Raw genomic sequence first — 18511 nt, 5'->3', positions numbered from 1 at the left:
AGAGAGAGAGAGCGTGCGCTCACAATAACACAAACATGGCAGACCGACACAAACACAGAAAATAGCTTATTGCTGCCAAAGCAAAGGAGACAGTCGATGAGACTGAATGTTTTCATGGTTCATAGGTTTGTGCACGTGTGTGCATCAGTGCTGTTTTTCTATTCTTGTGACCGTGATATGATTAGTTGCCCTCTCGACTCGTCCTTGCATATATCAGGCAAAAAATTACTTCTCTCCTGGGAGTGAGAAGGAGCTGTGATTAATCAATTAGCCAATCAATAAGCCTGTCAGTCAATGAGTTGTCCTGTCAGTCAGTGTCTCAGCCAATGGATGGATAGGGATGGCTTTAGTTCCTTCCTCAGCTGTGAGGCAAGGAGAGCTTCCTCAAGTTGAAGAAGTGCAATTCCCATAAGCCCCATCAAATATTCAACGGCATCAGGAAAAAAGAGGACAGAAGGGGGACACAGTACAAAAGCAGAAGCATGATAAAATAAAAAATAAATAAAAGGAGGGTGGAGGGGAAAGACGTGGCAAGGTAAAGGGAGGAAATACTGATGAGGGAGCGATGGAGAGGCAGATGATAAAAGAGTGACGACAGAGAGACAAAAGCTAAAGGAGGAAACGGAGAGAGTGGAAGATGAAGAGGGAGGAAAGTGGAGAGAGAATGTGTTTAATTATTCAGCATTACTCGTGTTCTCTATTTATGGCCCTTTAAAAGCAGCCAGTGGAAGCTATATATACACACACACACACACACACACACACACACACACATACTGTAGGCATAGGCTGCTCCCTTAAGTACAGCTCACAGGGGAAGTTTCAACCCAAAAAACAGGGGAAACAAGAAGAAAAACGTGATTACATATTGATAAGAGAAATCCACAAAAGCAAAGGATGAGAAGTGAGGGGGATGAATAGACAGAGGAGGCAAGACAAGGAAAAATAAGCACCATGGATATGTAAGATGAGAGAGGGAGACAGAGTGAGAAGACAAGCTAAAATTATCTTTTCACTGCGGCTACTCGTCTATCACTGTTCTTGGCCTAACAATTTTTTTTTTTTTTTTTTTTTGCTGACAGGCAAACTGCAACAAACACAACAATGTGGAGCAACTTTTCAAGACATTTTTTTTTTTAATTGAGATGAGGTTTTTAGGTGCACGTGGGGAAGGAGAAGAGAGGGATGGAGAGAGAGAGAGAGGAAAGAGCACTGAGGAGCAGATCTGTATCATTTAACTAGATGGCATAATAGAATTGTTGATAAACCCGTTATCTCTTGCTCCCAGACGCACAGAAGTGCAGCTACGTGGCACATTACTGGCCTTCTATCACCAATAACATAAAACACTGTGCTGACCACTACTATCACACACACACACACACACACACACACACACACACACACACACACGAGGTTGCATGCATAGACAGGCATACACCTACATATCCCCAGCTTTATTATACATAGAGGACAAACTACTGCAGCAGTTATAATGTGGGCTTGTGTTCAAGTCACTGCAAAAAACAATATCCCTGAGAACCATAACAACACATTCTCTGCGTTCTAATATCCATACTACCGTACCACTTAGTATGCTGGAAAAATATTTTGTATGTCCCAATACGCATGTTAAACGTAGTACGCCAAAAGGAGGATAAAAAATAAGAAGAGGCATTAAAAGGAAGCCTACTCGTTTCAAATCGCATCCTTTTTCTTTTTACTTCAAATGTCGAAGATCAAAGTCTATAAGGTGCATTTTTAATGATGAAATGATGCATACTACATGCAACAGTACATCGCTTTTAAGGGTAGCTGCAGTGTATACTTTAAGTAAAAAGTAATAGTATGTGATTCGGGATGCGGGGATTGTTTTTGTGTTGTTTTCATAAAATGGTTGCGCTTGATTAAAGGTTAAATGTAAAAAATGCCAACTTCTCTGGAAATGTAGCTGTTTTTAGGTTTTATTCTTGCAACTTTCTCTCCATCCAACAGGCTTATTAAAGTTTCAATCAGCTCCAAAATAGACGAACTTTGTTATTCACAGAAATGTTTTTCGACTGTGAAATGAAAAACAGTAAATTTGGAGCTTTCATTTTTTGTATTTCACATTATAGATAATAAAGATAGCTTGTGTAGGTTGTGTATATTTTTATGATGATGTTCAAGTTGTTCAACTGCTAAAGCAAACACTGGTGTGAAAGAAAATATCAAGGCACAAGTTGTTAACTTGCAGTCTATGATCACAGTCGCATCAAAGAAAAACAAACTGGCCTCTGGCAACTGAACAATTTGAATATATTTTTGGAATCAGAACGAGGAGTAAAATCTTTTTTGCAGCCTGCCTGACTTGTTACATCTGAGCAAAAATTCTAACTCCACCTGTGTTCACTCCACAGCACACTGGCAAGGGCTCACTGATTCAGATATGGGAATACCCCACTACAGCTCCAAAGCTAAATACAGACTGATATTCTTCTGTTATTTTTCTGATATAACAAGTGTTTGAAAATGATTTGGAGCCAAAGCAATTCCCGTTCACTAATACCCACCAGGCTGAAGGTCAATTTATCATCTCAGTGAGTCAGAGATTCACCTCCTCACAGAACGCTGATCCTCTTCAGGCAGGCAGCTTGCCTAGACGAGGGACCTCAACCGCACGAGAAATTTAAAATAGATGACATTTTAGCTCAAGTGACTCTGCTGCTCATCTGTATGTAGGAGTCAAATCTTTTCTAGTTTACGGCTGCATTTCTGCAGCACTTGAATGGCCCATGTGTTAAAATAACTGCAAAGAGAAAAATCTGTGGAAATATAATTTCTTTGAGCTGTCAACTAGCAGCAGTAACAGAATACACTTTTATATGGACTCCATTATACACGGTGTAACAGCCAATCACAAACCAGTGTGGATCAGCTGTATGGGCTTCCGACCCAACAGGCCTGTGATGTTGCTCCAGGCATTCTGGGGCTCAGTAATGTATGGGACTGGCTGAATGTCAGCCAGTAAATGAGCCATGACTTTCACCAAGACAGCAGAGAGCCAAGTCAGCAATAAATGGATACACATAATTCTCCTGTTCTCTGTTCCTTCTGTGGTTTTATTTCCTCCTTTTCTGTCCTTTCCAAACAAGCACACATACACACGAGGTGGTTGGATTATTTCTAGAAGCATAGAAATGCATGTCTGACCTCTGTCTGACCTTTCATTAGATCCAATCAGCTGTGAGAGCCGGTCCTCTCCATCACCACCTGACCTTGACTCTCTGCTCCATTAGACACACTCCCATCATGCACAAAATACATGCACTCGCAGGGGCTTCCACATGGAAATGCGGTCCACTTATTTGAACATACACTGTTTAGTCGCCTCTAGCTGGAAGAAACACGAGTGACACGGGCTGATGCCACATCCTGCAGAGCGGCAGGATAAAGCAGCAGAGTCAGGAAAAGGAAGCGAGGACCAGGGAAACGACGGGCTATCATGGAGGGGAGAGGAAGCTCGGACAGTGACATGGTTGGAGAGATACTGCTCAAACAACTGCGGGAAACAGCTGAGACCATCTGACAGCAAAAAAGCTCCAACCGCAGTGATGTTACAATAGCAGACTAACTTAGCACACACACTTCCTGTGTTTCAGAGAAACACATCCCCCTACATTTCCTCATCTGGAGGGATAAATACACCAATGCAGAGATATATAAAGAAGCATAAACACAGTGGATAGAGAGAAAATGAAGGGAAAAGAGTGAGGGAAATGTCCTAAAAGTAGATTTATGTGACCCAGATTCTGCTTCTCCTCCCTGCATTAGAGTCTCCTTTACATTCGCTCCATTTCTTTCCAGCTGGTGGGCTGCTTTTAGCCCCCTGTATTCTTTCCTGTACTCCGTTTCCTTCAATCACAATGCACACTTCTGCTCTTTATTCCATGGGCTAGTTGGAGAGATAAACAAAATGTGAGCTAAAATAGGGAAGTGTGCTACCACAATGACAGACCAATGTGTTTCAAAGTCCCTTTATCTTACCTTGTACACCTGGCCATAGGTGCCATTTCCTACCAGCTCGACCAGCTCAAAGATGCCAGCGGGATCCTGTAAATGCAAAGAAAACATAGCGGGATGATTAGGATTCATGAGAAAGTGATCAATCATTTAATTTTAGAACGCAACGAGGTACAGTGTACCGTATGTTTTTGTACGTGTCTGCTTTATACAGTAATCTCAAGTATGACAAAGCATGACGTTCATTTTGTTATACACGTGTTTCCATGGACAGGACACCAGCTGGTTCAACCCTTTGGTGGGTGACGTGCTGAAATAGCTCAACAACTACACGGCAGATTGCCAAGAACATTTATTGCCCCTGTGAGTTGACTTTTGCTGTAGTGCCACCCTACTGGAAGGATTGTCATACAATTTCGTACAGACCCTCAAGTTTAACTCTGGATGAACTGTCATGAATTAAAAGGTTCAGTGTGAAGGATTAAGGTGATCTATTGGCAAACATAATATTCATAATTATGTTTTCATCAGTGTGTAATCACCTGAAACTAAGATTTCTTGTGTTTTTTTGGTTGTTGTTTTTTTTTAACTTCCCCTTCATATCTACAAAGAAAGCGAGTCCTCGTTGATGGAGCCTGCCATGTTGCACCACCATGTTTGGATGTGCACCTTCTGGGAGAGGTTTGCAGCCTCTTACACACTTTGAAAGGGGACGATGTTAGTCCCAAACTGCAACCTGACCACGAGATGTCACTAAATCCGACACGCTGCTTTCAGTAAACCCCCCAACGTCTTGCTTTTAGCCAGCAGCATCATTTTTAATTGTCTAATACTTTGTTTTGTAACCAAATGCATGCTAAACGAACGGCATCCCCGCCAGCTGTTGACAAACTAAACTGCAGCAAACCTGCCAAACATCAGCATGTTCACTGGGTTATTGTGAGCATGTTAGCCTGCTAACGTTAAGTTGGCCTCCCAGAGCTGCCAGCACACAGTAGCTGTACATTGAGGGTGATTTTTTTTTTTTTGTGTGTGTGTTTGTTTTGTTTTTTAAATCCATATCACAACAGTGGGCATGCAATCTAAACTGTGCTGATAGTTTAACTCAGCAGTGATGTCTGGCTCTTCCTACTGAGCTCTCCAAGTGTTGATACAGTGGTCTGAAATGCAGCACCGGATTGTTTTAGGCTCGCATCCAGGCGAGATAATAATTTAACCCCGCAGTCGCAACACGGAACTCAACGCATCTCTGACAAGGAGCAGCTCGAAGAACAGAGCAAAAAAACCCAATGACCCCCGCAAACACACACACACACACACACACACACACACACACACACACACACACACACACACACACACACACACACACACACACACACACACACACACACGCGAACACACGAACACCTCCCCCTTCCTCTCTGCTGCATGTTGCTACGGCATTCCAACAATAGCTGGTATTCACCCTCTTCTTCCTCTTCTTCCTCCTCTCTCTCTCTCTGCTCCACCAGCCAAAGTCCATCTATGTCTCTCTCATTCTTTTATCTCCACTCGCTGGCTTTCATTCCTGACAGTGTCCAGGACAAGTCCCTCTTCCCGCAACGCTTCTCTCATTCCAACAGTGAATGAGTTTCCAGAAAACACTGGGGCCCTTTTACCAACTTCTGCCATGTCGCTTTTCTCTCCCGGGGCGTCCTCACAATGAACAAGTTTGGTAAATGTTACCATCCTTCATTTTGGGTCAACTATTCTCAGCTTTATACCTCAATCTTTCTGCCAGAAGAATGATGACTATGTCAGAGCTAATCCCAAGACATTCATACGCACAGTGTCTGTAGCAATAAACAAACAAGAATGTGGTCTTGTACAATGATGGCTCTTTAAATTCTCACTATAAAAGCTTGGAATGTGGATTACAATATATCACAGCCAATTCTACTGTGTCAGCTAAAAGAAATATACTCAAATACAAAGGAATTTCTGTTAGTTTTGATATTTTTTTACTTTTTTTTTTAAGTGGTTTTAACAATATCATAGCCAGGAGCAACAGAAGACATATAGAAATGAGCTAATCTAGTCAGGGCATAGCTAGAGGCTTATTTCATTGCTGAGTCACCAAAATAAACTGCACTACTGTGTCTATCTACACTGGGACTTGTGCAAGAGAGAGAAGAGGCTATATGACACCATACCCGTTTTTCACAGACAATTCCCCTTTCAACAAAGAATTGTTTTATTTCCTTTCTGAAAAGTGACAGACTCTCTTTCCACCTCAGTCTCATTTCACTTAACCCTATCACCTCTTCTCATTCACAGTCTGGCCCAACCACACTTTTGTTTCACACTCTGGTTTCTAACTGTCTGCACTTGACATTCATGTCATGCCTGTGAATTTTCAGTTGAACTTGCAGCAAACTTTGCAGGCATACCATGCAGATCTATGAGTGCAACCACAGCACTGAGAAGAAAATAACACGGAATTATGGCCGAATGAAAAAAGAAAGCTTCAGTGCATTTCGGTTAGAGTATAACAAATATTTACTGCATGCTCAAGGTGTTTGCATACTGTATATCTTCATAGAGAATACTTTTGTAGTCTTTGCCTTTCCTCTGTTCTTCACTTTCAGCTCTCCACCTCCCTCTCCGTCTCTATATGTTTGTTTCTGTTGGTCTCAGCAGACCTGTCAACCTGTCAGCTGTTTCTGAAGACAGGGCCTTGTGCTTTTCTTGCTCTCGCCTTCCTTTTCCTGTCCTTTCACCCTTTCTTCTCTGTTTTGTTCTGCAGACGCAGACACGCATGCACTTTCCCTCACATACAATCACACACACACACAAACTCATTCTCTCGCTCTCCGTCTCAAGTACATCCTCCCGCTGTCTCGCTCTCTCACACTCTCAAAATCACACACTCACACACCAGGGCAAAAGCACACTCCTACACAAGGGCGACTGTTCAAATGTTCTAACGAGTATGAGTGGGCACAAAATGATGTGTCTAACTAAACGCGTGTGTTTGTGCAAAAGAGAAAGTCGAACCGTGAGTCGCTTTGAACAGTGCAGACAGCAGCACTCTGCAAGCAGTGCGATTGCCTTATGACCAGGGCTTTAGCTTAAGCAGGTAGATTTTTTTTTTTTCTCCTTTCACTTCCTTTTTCTCTCTCCAAGTGTATACGCGTGTTTGTGTGTGTGTGTGTGTGTGTGTGTGTGTGTGTGTGTGGTAGCCGGGTGTTTGACAGCTGCGTGAATTTGCTCTCAGAGCTGCATATAAAGTTCTGACAGATTCTCCCAAGACACATCAAAGGATGCTCTCCCTTTCCCTCTCTGTATACACACACACACACACACACACACACACACACACACACACACACACACACCAGAAACATTCAAGAAAATAAGAAAAGAAAAAGAAAACCATGCACACAAGAAAACATGCAATGCTGTAAATGTATATAGGAACAACAAGGACTGGGAGACCCATGATGCGGGCATGCAAAAGCCTCTCCTGAATGCACAGCATGCGGAATGAATGCTGTGGCTAGAAAAACAGAGGCTTTTTGCTGCTCCAGTTCATACATGTCCTTAGGTTCTCTGATGAAAATATAGCACGATATCATTCATATTTTATAGGCCACTAGCAGAATGAGCTCTCAGAAAACGCCAGCCTTTTTTCAGTGCATCTGCACGTGTGTCTGTGTGTATACGTGTGCACGACTGCATGTCCGTGGTTTAGAGTTTCCTAGGACTGGAGCCATTTTGCCCCCCCCCCCCTCTCCCCCTTCCCCTTTTTTCTCAATTTGTTTTCCTTCTGAGCGTTCACCAAGGTCACATGACTGCCACATGACCTCACTGGTGGCCGATGAATCATGGTGTGCGTCTGCATGAAGATGCTGAATAACAGTAAGAGATTAAATATAGCGAATAACACAACAAAAAGTGCTGAGAAATGGAAGAAGTGAGAATCAACCATTTGCGTTGTGATGTAAAAATAAACAGACACGCATAATTTCTGCAAAACTTTTCAGAGGAGGTCTGCTTTAACTCTGATGAGAGTGCAGTTTCTTATTACTTTAAACACCGGTGACATGGTTTCATAGCAGACTAGACATCTGAGAATTTTCCAAACTCACAGAAGACCACGACTTCCTTCATTTTCTATAAAAGCATTCATTGCAATATTTAAAGCATGACACTGACTCATCATAGATGACTAATTATCATATTTTTTGGGCACACCTGATACAACATACGACAAAGAACTTTTCTACTAACTTCATGAATATACACAGACAAAAACAAATCCGTTTTGCCGTTTCATCTGGAGACTGGGACTTCTGGGTTTTGTTCACAAGTAAGTTGAAGTAGGATTAACTTGGAGCACAAGAGCAGTGAGATATATGTAGCAGTGGACCTGCTCTTTTTCTCCAAAAAGGGGATATTGGTCAATGAGCAGCTATAGGCCATTAATAATGGATTTTAGAGTGCAGGGCTGCAGTTCTTGTGAAAGCCACTTTACGACATGTGAGGACTTTTACTGACTGCATCCATTCTTTCGGTCCACATCCTAACCTTAATCCTCTCCACTACATTCCTAACCTTAACTCTTATCCAACCAAAAGCTTCAGATGTAACCTTAATGCAAAAACCAGGGAAAAAAAAAAAGACCAAAATCCATCTCCATCACATCTGAAAATGCAGGTGCAAACACAATCAATCTGATTAGAAAAAAATGCATTCAATGGTGATATGGTCCACAAATGATTCTGACACATATACATATCCTCATACCATAATGGATCACAGTTGCTGAGATATCAATATTTGTCAGCAACATAATCAGGAGTGCGAGTCCTCGTCCGATAAACACGAACAATATCTATAATGGCTCTGTGGAAAGCTATCTCTATAATCCTGCTATTGTGTGTATTAAGCCGTTGGTTCATTGCTGTCCGATTGAGAAAGCCGACTATTTAATGTTAATCGTTAATCGAATGTCACTCGCAAAAAGAGATTTTGCCACTTCATAAGAAACAGTGCAGCACTCTGAAGCTTTGTTTTGTTGTCTTTGGCTGACACTCAGCTTTCTGATGCATTGTAAGTACTTCCATTTATTACAACAACTGATGTCGGTACTGTTTGCGTGCTTGCCAGTGCCACTCCTGCTTTAGTTTCTCAGATAATGCTGCAAAACTCAAGAGCTTCAACTGAAGGGCAAACACTTGAAAAATAAGTAAACCAAACGACACTCCTTCTGTTATAAACCATTTTACTTTGTACTTTGGCGTCACGTCTGAAAGTCTACATGTGTTTCTGTCGGCCCGTCTTTGTCAGCCATGTCACGTTTAACCACGAAAACGGTGCGACTTTTAAAAGATCAAATAGTATTATGGGGACAGTAACCTGCATATCAAAAGGAGGTTTTATTAGCAGGAGCATGACATGTATTTGCCACAGAAGATTTTGTATCAGATATCTATCTGTTACAGTTTGTCCTAGCAGTTTAGCACCACATTCCTATCTACACTTGTCACACTGAACACGCATAAATACACACTTTAACTATATCAACATGTGATATATGAATAAGCAGGAGATAGGAAACAAAATGTAAGACAGATAGGGAAAAACACATCTCTCAAAAGTACAAACACCAAGGGAGCAATAAGTGATATGAGGGTTCCACTAAAACAAGTAAATCTGTGCAGGTTCTGGAATCTAATCAATGAGGTTATAGTCACAGTGGAACAAATTGCTGAAGGGATAAAACCATAATCTCAAAACAAACTGCACTCATTAAACACAAAAGAACAAAGCAAATTGCTCTTTGTGAGTTCATGAAAAGAACATTTTACACCTACATCACATTGATACTACAAATAATCAACCATCCATCTCATTGTTGACAAGCCAGACCACCAACACCAAAAGTCCACAATATAATATATTCTATTTATGTATTTACAATACAAAGAAAAGCAGCAAGTCTTCACATTTGAGAACATAAATCCAGTAAATCCTTGGCATTTTTGTCTGGTAATGAGTTTAACACTTAACTGATTAACTAAGTGATTAATTGTCTCATCAACACTGAAGTTACTTTGTATAAATTGTTTCATTTAACATGTATTCTTAAATTTGTAAAAAGAAAAATCTATATCCGCTAGTGTGTTCATTGTGCATTCCTGTCACAACAAAGCAAGACTGAGCACTGAATTTTCTAAACATTCTTCACAGTGAAGTTAAGTTATGACTTTATCAAGCAGACCCAGGCCTGAAGTAAACATCATTTATACTGTGGTTCTCCTTCAGCATACTTAGATGCCCGATAGATGGAGTTTGCTACAGAGTGGTGTCATTCCTGCAAGAAAGTAATTACAATTAAAATTTCACTGATGTATATTTCTTTATAACCAATGGCTCAAATGATTACATATATTGTGACGTGTAATGTAAAAGATGTTACTCAGTGGGCAGTTTCTATACAATCTGTAGAGTATTTTAGCCTCCTTAAACTCATTGTTTTGGTTTTGTTGGCAAAACTTTACTGTTTTTATTCACTCTCACTGCTCATATTAACCTACTCCCCGGCAGGTAGCCATTTAGAGTAACAAGCTGCGGAGATCAAATAGGTCTGATAATCAACTGAACACTGCCCAGCAAACAGCCAACAAAGTTAGACAGCAGCTAACAGTACATCATGTAGCAGCCGGAAAATTTAAAATAGAGATGAAAATAAAGAGAGCGTATGTTGGTCAAAAAACACTGTTGCTTTGTGTCTGCTGAACAAAAATACACAAGTGTTTGCCAACAAATTCGTCATATAAACTGCATAAACGGACCCCTGTTGTTTTAAATCTTAATCTGCTGACTCAAGGTAGACAAAAAAAAATAAAATAATCTATGAATGTTGCTTTAAGAGTTGATTCCGCATATTTGTTGTAGCGCAATGGTATTTAAAACACTTAGATCAACTGGGTTTATGGAGGATAATGATGACTACATGAGACACTAAACTAATCACTAATAAGTATTCTTTGAAAACTCACTAAGGCTAATTCTTGTCCTGATTTTATAGGCCTACCAGTATATCTATAGCTTATCTTTTTGTGCATTAGACAGCAGCCAGGTGAGTGCAGTTAGTGCCTATAGAAAGTGAATTTCGGAAAAGTGAGGTGGATTAAATTAGAGACCATAAGAGGATAATGGGAGTCATGCTGGGGCTGGGTCTGTCTCATAAAACCACTTACACTTAAAAACAGGGCTCACCACTGCTTGCTTTTACAAGGAGAGGCCGCGGTAGCCTAATTCCCAGTACGTCTCACCCAGACATGTACAGTACATTAACAGGAGTCAACTCTTAATCACAGATTTACAGTGCGCTGAAGACGATACACGCAGTGGGGTTTGTTCTGCGACGCTAAAGAACCCATCAGGTCGTCGCCTCGCACCATCCGTCTCTGCCAGCTTGTCATCTCTCACACCTTTCCCTGTCATCTCTTCGCCCATCCCGCCATCCCCCTCATCATTCATTTTTTTTCTTCTCAATTTTTGACCTCCGCTCTCTCCCTCTGTCATTTCAATCCATCTGTCTTTCCTCCCTGCCCTAAACACAACGGAGGGATTCAGCTCCGACCATGGACCTGTTTACGTGCACACGTTTCCTTCAAGCACTTCAGATCAAGTGTGAGTGTATATTAGTGTGCGAGAGAGGAGAGAAAACAGCACGTTGTGCTCTGCATACTCATGTTTAAATGTATCCCTAAATGTCTTTAAAGCATGCTGCAATGAAATGCACAATAATTGAAAGTTAAAATCTAGAGAATCATAGCTTTTGTGTTTTTTATGTTGTGGTATCATCTTTGTTGATTGCTGTGCTGTTGATGCTAAGTGCTTCCAAGAAGTCATTTGGAAACCAGAGAGTGTGGCTGCTGTACTCTGATGTCTTTTTCGTTGAATTTCATTTTCTTTGCCTGCTCAGAAATTATGCACTACAAACCATAGCTGTTGCTGCTGGAAATATCAACCACATCACTTCCTCTGCATGCGATAAGTTTCCCAGGAAAACCTGAATGTTTCAGATAACAAATCTTTTCCCAGAAATAGTATTTTCTAAAATCAGCTAACTTGCAGAAAGGACACTTGCATAAAAATATCCGCAACTATTAATTTGATATGGCAGAAATTTCACTTAAAACACCTTAAGCATTTAAAAGCAAGCATTTAAAACACGGTTTCCAACGTAATATAATTTACAATTTGCTTCATATAATTTAAGATCAATTTATTGTAAACAAATAATACAATCCAGTCATCAATGGATACTCGTATGAAAACAGTTGGTGAATAATATAAAAAAAATATACATTTTTAAGTTATAATCAAATTCTATAAATTAAAAAAATAAGTGTCCTTAAATGTCCTTGTAGTGAATTCAACTATATATAGTCAGTTATAAATCCTGTTTATATATATATATTGCCATTAAAAGCTAAATAGAGGGGCTTAAAGTAAAGTCAAATTTTTAAGCACACCACATCAATTTATACATGTTAGCACTTGTATGGTTGAGAATTAAAGACTTAATGCAACTCCACAGTGACTTGGGGGGGGGGGGAGAAAATAGGTCAACTAGAAGCAGGCAGGCAGAGTGGGAGGGAGGGTGGGAGGGAGAGGGGCATTTCTCAGCGACAGACTGCCATACAGTATATAGACTATTCATGAATAAGCTCTGTGTAAGCCTTGGGCACTGCTGTGGCCCCGTTACTATGGCGCCCATGGTGAGGGGCCGTGGAATGCGGCCTTACTGGGCAACAGGGATAGGGAGGGAGGGAGGGAGGGAGGGAGGGAGGGAGGGAGAAGCTCGGGAGTGGGGTCTTTGCCTTGGACTACTTTAGTCACTGGTCACATCTCCACCTTTAAGCCTGAGCTCAGCCTCTGTTGTTTTCTTCTTCACTCTCTGCTCTCTCTCTGTCTCTCAGTGTCACTCCAAGTCTCTGTAAGCTGCATTCATCTTCAAACCTCCTGTTTCCCTCTCCAGCTTTCTCTGCGTCTTTCCCTGACCATGTCACCATCCCTTCATCCTCACCTGCTCTCCCTTTCATCTCAGATCTCACACCTGAGTCCCTGCACAGCACATTAGTCTACTGCCACTATACCTGTGTGTGTGTGTGTGTGTGTGTGTGTGTGTGTGTGTGTGTGTGTGTGTGTGTGTGTGTGTGCTGCGTGCGCGTGCGCGTGCTTTGTGTGTGTCAGTGTAGTGCTGTGGCTGTACTTCCTGCTGGTTGACCATCTGTTATTCTCATCAGCTGACTGGGTGAGCCCGTGCTTCTGATGCCTCTGACCTATGTGTTCGCATCACTTTACATAAAAACCACTGTCTGTGTAAAAACCGCAGACCTTGTGCCCCCTTTTTGGCTGTCATTGTGTAACGCGTTGGAGTGGTGACATCTCTGACCCTGCTAATAAGTCTGGCCTTTTCTCACTCAAGTGAGACATGCACGTACTGTATACAGGTGCTGCTGGGGGTGATGTGTGATAGACACCAGCAAATGTCTCAGAGAGCATGACAGGCATAGGAAAACAGAGAGAGAGAGAGAGAGAGAGAGAGAGAGAGAGAGAGAGAGAGAGAGAGAGAAAAAGAAAAAGTGAAAGTGAAAAGTGCAGAGAAGGCGAACATGAAAAGACACTTCTCTCTCCCCTATATTTCCCACACAGCGTTTGTCTGTCTCTTTGTATCAATATGCTGAAATATGTTTGTCCTTGTGTGTGTGTGTGTGTGTGTGTGTGTGTGTGTGTAATGGTCTAAAGAGCAAGCGAGCTACGGCCCTGGACAACCCCCGACACAAAAACACAATGCACTATCCCATGGTCACCACCAATGCCTGTATTATAATCACCTCCCACCTCCCCTCCCCACCTCCTCAGAGCCAGCTGACCTACTTCCTGTCTAGCCAGTCCAGTGGTTGACTGTACACTCATCTTAGACTGTGGGTTTGTGTGTCTGTTTTGCTGCTGTGAACAGACACATGAGACTTTGTTCATGTGGATTAATCTCACTCGTGATGTCAACACATTTTTGTGTTGTCATTAACTACAAGTTGTGAAACACACTTATGGGAGAAAAGACAGGCCGGTCAAATTGCTACCTACAATTGCGACACTGCACCCTCTTATCATGCAGGTTCTACATACACAACAGAGACTAAAAACACAAACATCCAATCTTTACTTCTTTTTAAGTAGCTTTGGGTTTGGAAAAATATCGATTCAAGTTTGGCTTGTTTCAACTCTTTTTTGAAGCTGTGTGACATTAAAACTGAGTGAAATAATCAAATTCTATTCCATCAAATTATCCATTGGATTTCCACAGAAATTTAAAATAAAGTTTGGCTTCAAACAAAACCTGAGTGCACAAAAACAGTTAGAAATGAGTGACTTGCTACTTTGGCACCAAAGAACCTTTGAGGACCGTTCTCTTTCTGATGATAATAAGCCAAAATTGTGTACAAACATGCATGAGCATAATCCATAAAAGAGTTCAATGATTATGAGATTTCTCACATATTCACTTAAATACATGACCATGCCATGTAAAAACAAACATGTGAGCATTTGCCCATGTGTGTATGTGTGTGTGTCCTTGTAGCTGCCGCTGAGTCACAGAGAGACGAGCACTTAAAGTCACGCCTGTGAAAGAACAGGACATACATGGGCTGACTCCCAACGGACTGGAACTCGGACTGGAACTTGCCTCCTCTTCGTCATTCGTCATTCCTGTTCAGCTCGCCTGTCTTTTGCAATCTCCCTGTCCTCATCTTCCTCTTCTTTCATGTTCTTCTTTCATGTTCTCCTTTCAATTCTGTCTTTAATTCTACTCTTTCACCGGGTGAAAACGCGTCACATGTAAACCTCAAAAGTAATGTTTTTTGGGGGGGTTTTTTGTCGACACTTGCTTCAACTCCCGTGTGAACAAGTTAGTCTTCCTGCAGGCAGTTCAGGGAGGTGGGCACAGAGAGATAATGCTAAGAGACAGAGCTGCTGGCAGATAGACTGGGGAGCTGCATTCAGTCAGTCAGACAGACAAGATGCTGAAAAACAGGTGATGAAATTGATAGAAAAAAAAAAAAAAAGAAGGGGAACAGCATGCAGGTAGAGGATGAGCAGCTGTGACTGAAGCGGAAACCGAAACAAGCAAACACAAAGGAAATAAGACAGAGAACAGAGAACTAGAGGTATAAAAAAGGACATGTGGTCACAATCGAACAGACAGGAAAACAGGTCAATGCAGACAGGCATACAACAACTGCACCTTATGTATGTGTGTGTGTGTGTGTGTGTGTGTGTGTGTGTGTATATGAGAAAGAGAGAGAGAGAGAGAGAGAGAGAGAGAGAGAGATGTTGTTTTGTCTCTCAAAGCAGCAAACAGGTCTTTAGCTGAAGCCCTGTTCTCATGTGCAGCATCCCTTAACTTGTATGCAGCTGACTATCCGCTTGGCAGACACCCACACATTAGAAACACACACATAATGCCCAGTGAAGTGAAAACATGGGTATCCACGCATAAACACAAGCACAGGAGGCTGTTAGTGTGTATGTCTGTCTGTGTGTGTGTGCGTTGTGGATGGCAGCACATATAGGATGAACAAAAGAATTGCAGCATGCAAGGCTTCAGCTGTGATTGAAAGTGGGCTACAGTGACTACAGGTAGGTAGGTTGGTTGGCTCTCTCTCTCACACACACACACACACACACTCTCTCTCTTTCATACACACACACACACACACCCACCGAGCAAATTGAACCAAAAACAGCAAGAGGAGGAAACTAGTTTAAGAGGAAGAAATTCTGGGATCAATTTGGTCTGAAAACAGTTTCTGTCTCGCTCCCACAACACAAAAGCCAGGTGATTCAGCAGTGTGTGGTAGAAATAGCTTAAATTCCACTCTGAATCTGGGCTGATGAGCCTATAATAGGCTGGCCAAGTGAAAAAAGATAGAAACCCCCCCCATCCAGGTCAGCAAAAATCACAGCTACAACCTCATTCAGCATCACACACACCATCAACCTTGCTGTTACTGACTCCAGTGAAGATAAGGCATCAGATGCACGTGCCAGCTGTCATTGTAGTTTAGTGTCTATATTTAATTTGGTCTATATTTTGACACATTGTGGCGGTCCGTCTCCCACACATCCGCCTTTTGCAGCCTCCTCTGCTCTTCTGCCGGTTGTTATTCAGGGAGCACTATCAGGTGCACGGGAAGGAGGAACGCGCGCGCGCGCGCACGCACGCACACTCACACATCAGTTTCTTATATTTTCATTGAAATTATAGGTCACACCATCTTACCCTCAAAGCGGATAGGTCGATTTCGTCCAGACTCCGAGCCGGAGAGTCACTCGCCATGATGGAGGACACACAAACAAAACGCTCTCTGTTGCCAGATATCCTGAGACGGCCTTTGCTGTCACGACTGTGTGGTCTCCTCTGCTGCTCTGTCTCTGCTGTCCCCCACTCTCTCTCTCTCTCTCTCTCTCTCTCTCTCCGACACAGTGATGTCTCCGCGGACAACAATATAATATCGGTCCCGTTGCGGTCAGCAGCAGGACGTGCCTCTGGCCGGGAGCGCACAGCTAGAGCGCAAACGCGTGGTGGATTGAAAGCGAGAGCGCCGTGCACATCAGCACTTCCAGGTCCATGTCTGCGAGATGTAGACTGTACGGAGAAAGGTGAAGCTCTGCGGAGAGTGGATAGCTTCTGGTGGAGCCACTGCTGTGACAGCCAGCCAGTAAATATACAGAAGGAGGGAGGTGGGAGCGCACTACTGCCTCAGCAAACCACGCCTGTTACCGGGCGGGGTTTGCTCAGGCAGCAGGGACTCCCAAACTTTTTTCTTCCCAGTGTTCCGAATGCTTTGGAGCAGTTCCTTTTTTATTGAATGACTGATGTCACTTTGCATGTTATATATTTAAGAATGTGAGAAAATGTTGATCAAGAAAGAAAGAATTGAAAACAATGGTACGAACATATATTTGTGTAATACCTGCAAGCAGTTTACATGTTACAGAATAACCAGAGCAATCTAATATCAAATCCAACCAAGGACAACAAAGCAGCATCCAACAGACAGTAAAAAAAATTAAAATGCCACACAACACATTTTACAACTGGTTCCACTGACTAAAGAGTATGATCCATAAACTGAACTTCATGTGTACAACTGAAGGGGGGTGGGGCCTTAAATCGCTCCCCACCAGTTAGATTTAAATTATTCCATATAATTCCTATCCTTACTATGGAAGAGGAAATCACCGTTGATAAAGAGTGTAAAAAAACGACTGAGGAAATTGTTTGTCTGCCACTAAAAATACAAAACTTCTGTGGGTTTCTGGAACCCTAATTCCACTTTAGGAGCTAATAGATTTGCCGGAATGCAAGCAGTACAGAGAGGAAATACTTTTTAGTTCAGCAGAAAAAGGTGGAATTATCGATGTTCACAAAAGAATCAGGTCTCAACTATTTACATTATCAGCCAAAGTGTGTAACACACCTATCAGTCCACCGCAGTATACTGTCAGGTTTTGCCTTGCTTAGGGTGTGACCAGTGTCACTGAAGGAGGCCATGTGGAAAAGGTCATGTTCAAAGTTCAAAAAGTCAAAGTCAAGTCCATAAAACACCAAAAGTCAACGTGAATTTCTATTAAGTAATGTCAATGAGCTACTTACAAACTGCAACGTATTTGATTTAGTCAATGAAACTGACAAACATATTTTTATTTAAGTCAGCAATGACAATTCCCATGCAGGAACGACCTATTTCTGACTTCTCACACTCAAACACGAACAATAAAAAGGCCCTATTCTAACGAATCAGGAAATGTGTTGTTTCAAGCTAAAATGTGTTTATCCATTTCGAATTTACAGCGCACCTCTTTCCATAGAAAGGGCGAGGGCTCTGGCATTCAGGTTAAGTGACAAATAAAAACAAAGGAAAAACCTAGGAATTTAGGGATGAGCAGTTAGGTTCCCAGGTGTGAGACATTTTTCTCTGTGTATTTAATGTGGAAGTTTCTTGGTTATTATAAAACAAAGTTGGCACAGATAGAGGATTCAGTCAGACCTCATCATGTTCATAGCTTCCAACTGTATGCTCAGCAAGTTAGGCAAGAAAATACAAGAAGAGTTTCCCATTACACACACTTATTAATGTTGGGTTGATCAATGCAAAGGATCATTTATGTCATCACATACATCTGCCTTCCCTCCTGTAGTCCCAATCCATAGCTTTTGCATTTTACATTAAAGTTAATTAAACAGCAAAGACTTCTCAAAAAGTCTTCTAGAATTCAACTAGAATTAAGATACTCAAATAAGAAGAAACAAAAACATTTTCATACGAATTCACTCACCTTTTAAGCAAGAAAAAATATAAATGTATTATTTATACAAAATAAATAATTAAATTGCTCAAAAATCAATTACAAACTTAATTTTGCTGATTATATAAGA

The 18511-nt window shown here is 41.7% G+C and overlaps 1 protein-coding gene across 16 annotated transcripts in view; it reads right to left on the bottom strand.

The window, feature by feature from the left end:
• Window positions 1–16774, bottom strand: part of tnika (TRAF2 and NCK interacting kinase a) — a 62184-nt gene extending 45410 nt beyond the window's left edge. For 10 of the 16 annotated variants that reach the window (XM_069152671.1, XM_069152672.1, XM_069152678.1 and 7 more), the window contains exons 1-2: window positions 16352–16773; window positions 4027–4092 (exon numbers count right to left, since the gene is read on the bottom strand). In XM_069152671.1, the coding sequence (XP_069008772.1) occupies window positions 4027–4092; window positions 16352–16408 (123 nt within the window). In that variant the 5' untranslated portion in view covers window positions 16409–16773. Of the gene's footprint in view, window positions 1–4026; window positions 4093–16351 lie in introns of all 16 variants that reach the window. The other 6 variants (XM_069152667.1, XM_069152668.1, XM_069152669.1 and 3 more) reach the window with 2 other exon arrangements.
• Between the last annotated feature and the right edge of the window lie 1737 nt (window positions 16775–18511).

Source organism: Embiotoca jacksoni, unplaced genomic scaffold (genome assembly GCF_022577435.1).
Source record: "Embiotoca jacksoni isolate LCO1_2020_lvr unplaced genomic scaffold, fEmbJac1.0.p SCAF_18, whole genome shotgun sequence".
NCBI classification, from domain to species: domain Eukaryota; kingdom Metazoa; phylum Chordata; class Actinopteri; family Embiotocidae; genus Embiotoca; species Embiotoca jacksoni.
This window is presented reverse-complemented; position numbering and strand designations above follow the sequence as displayed.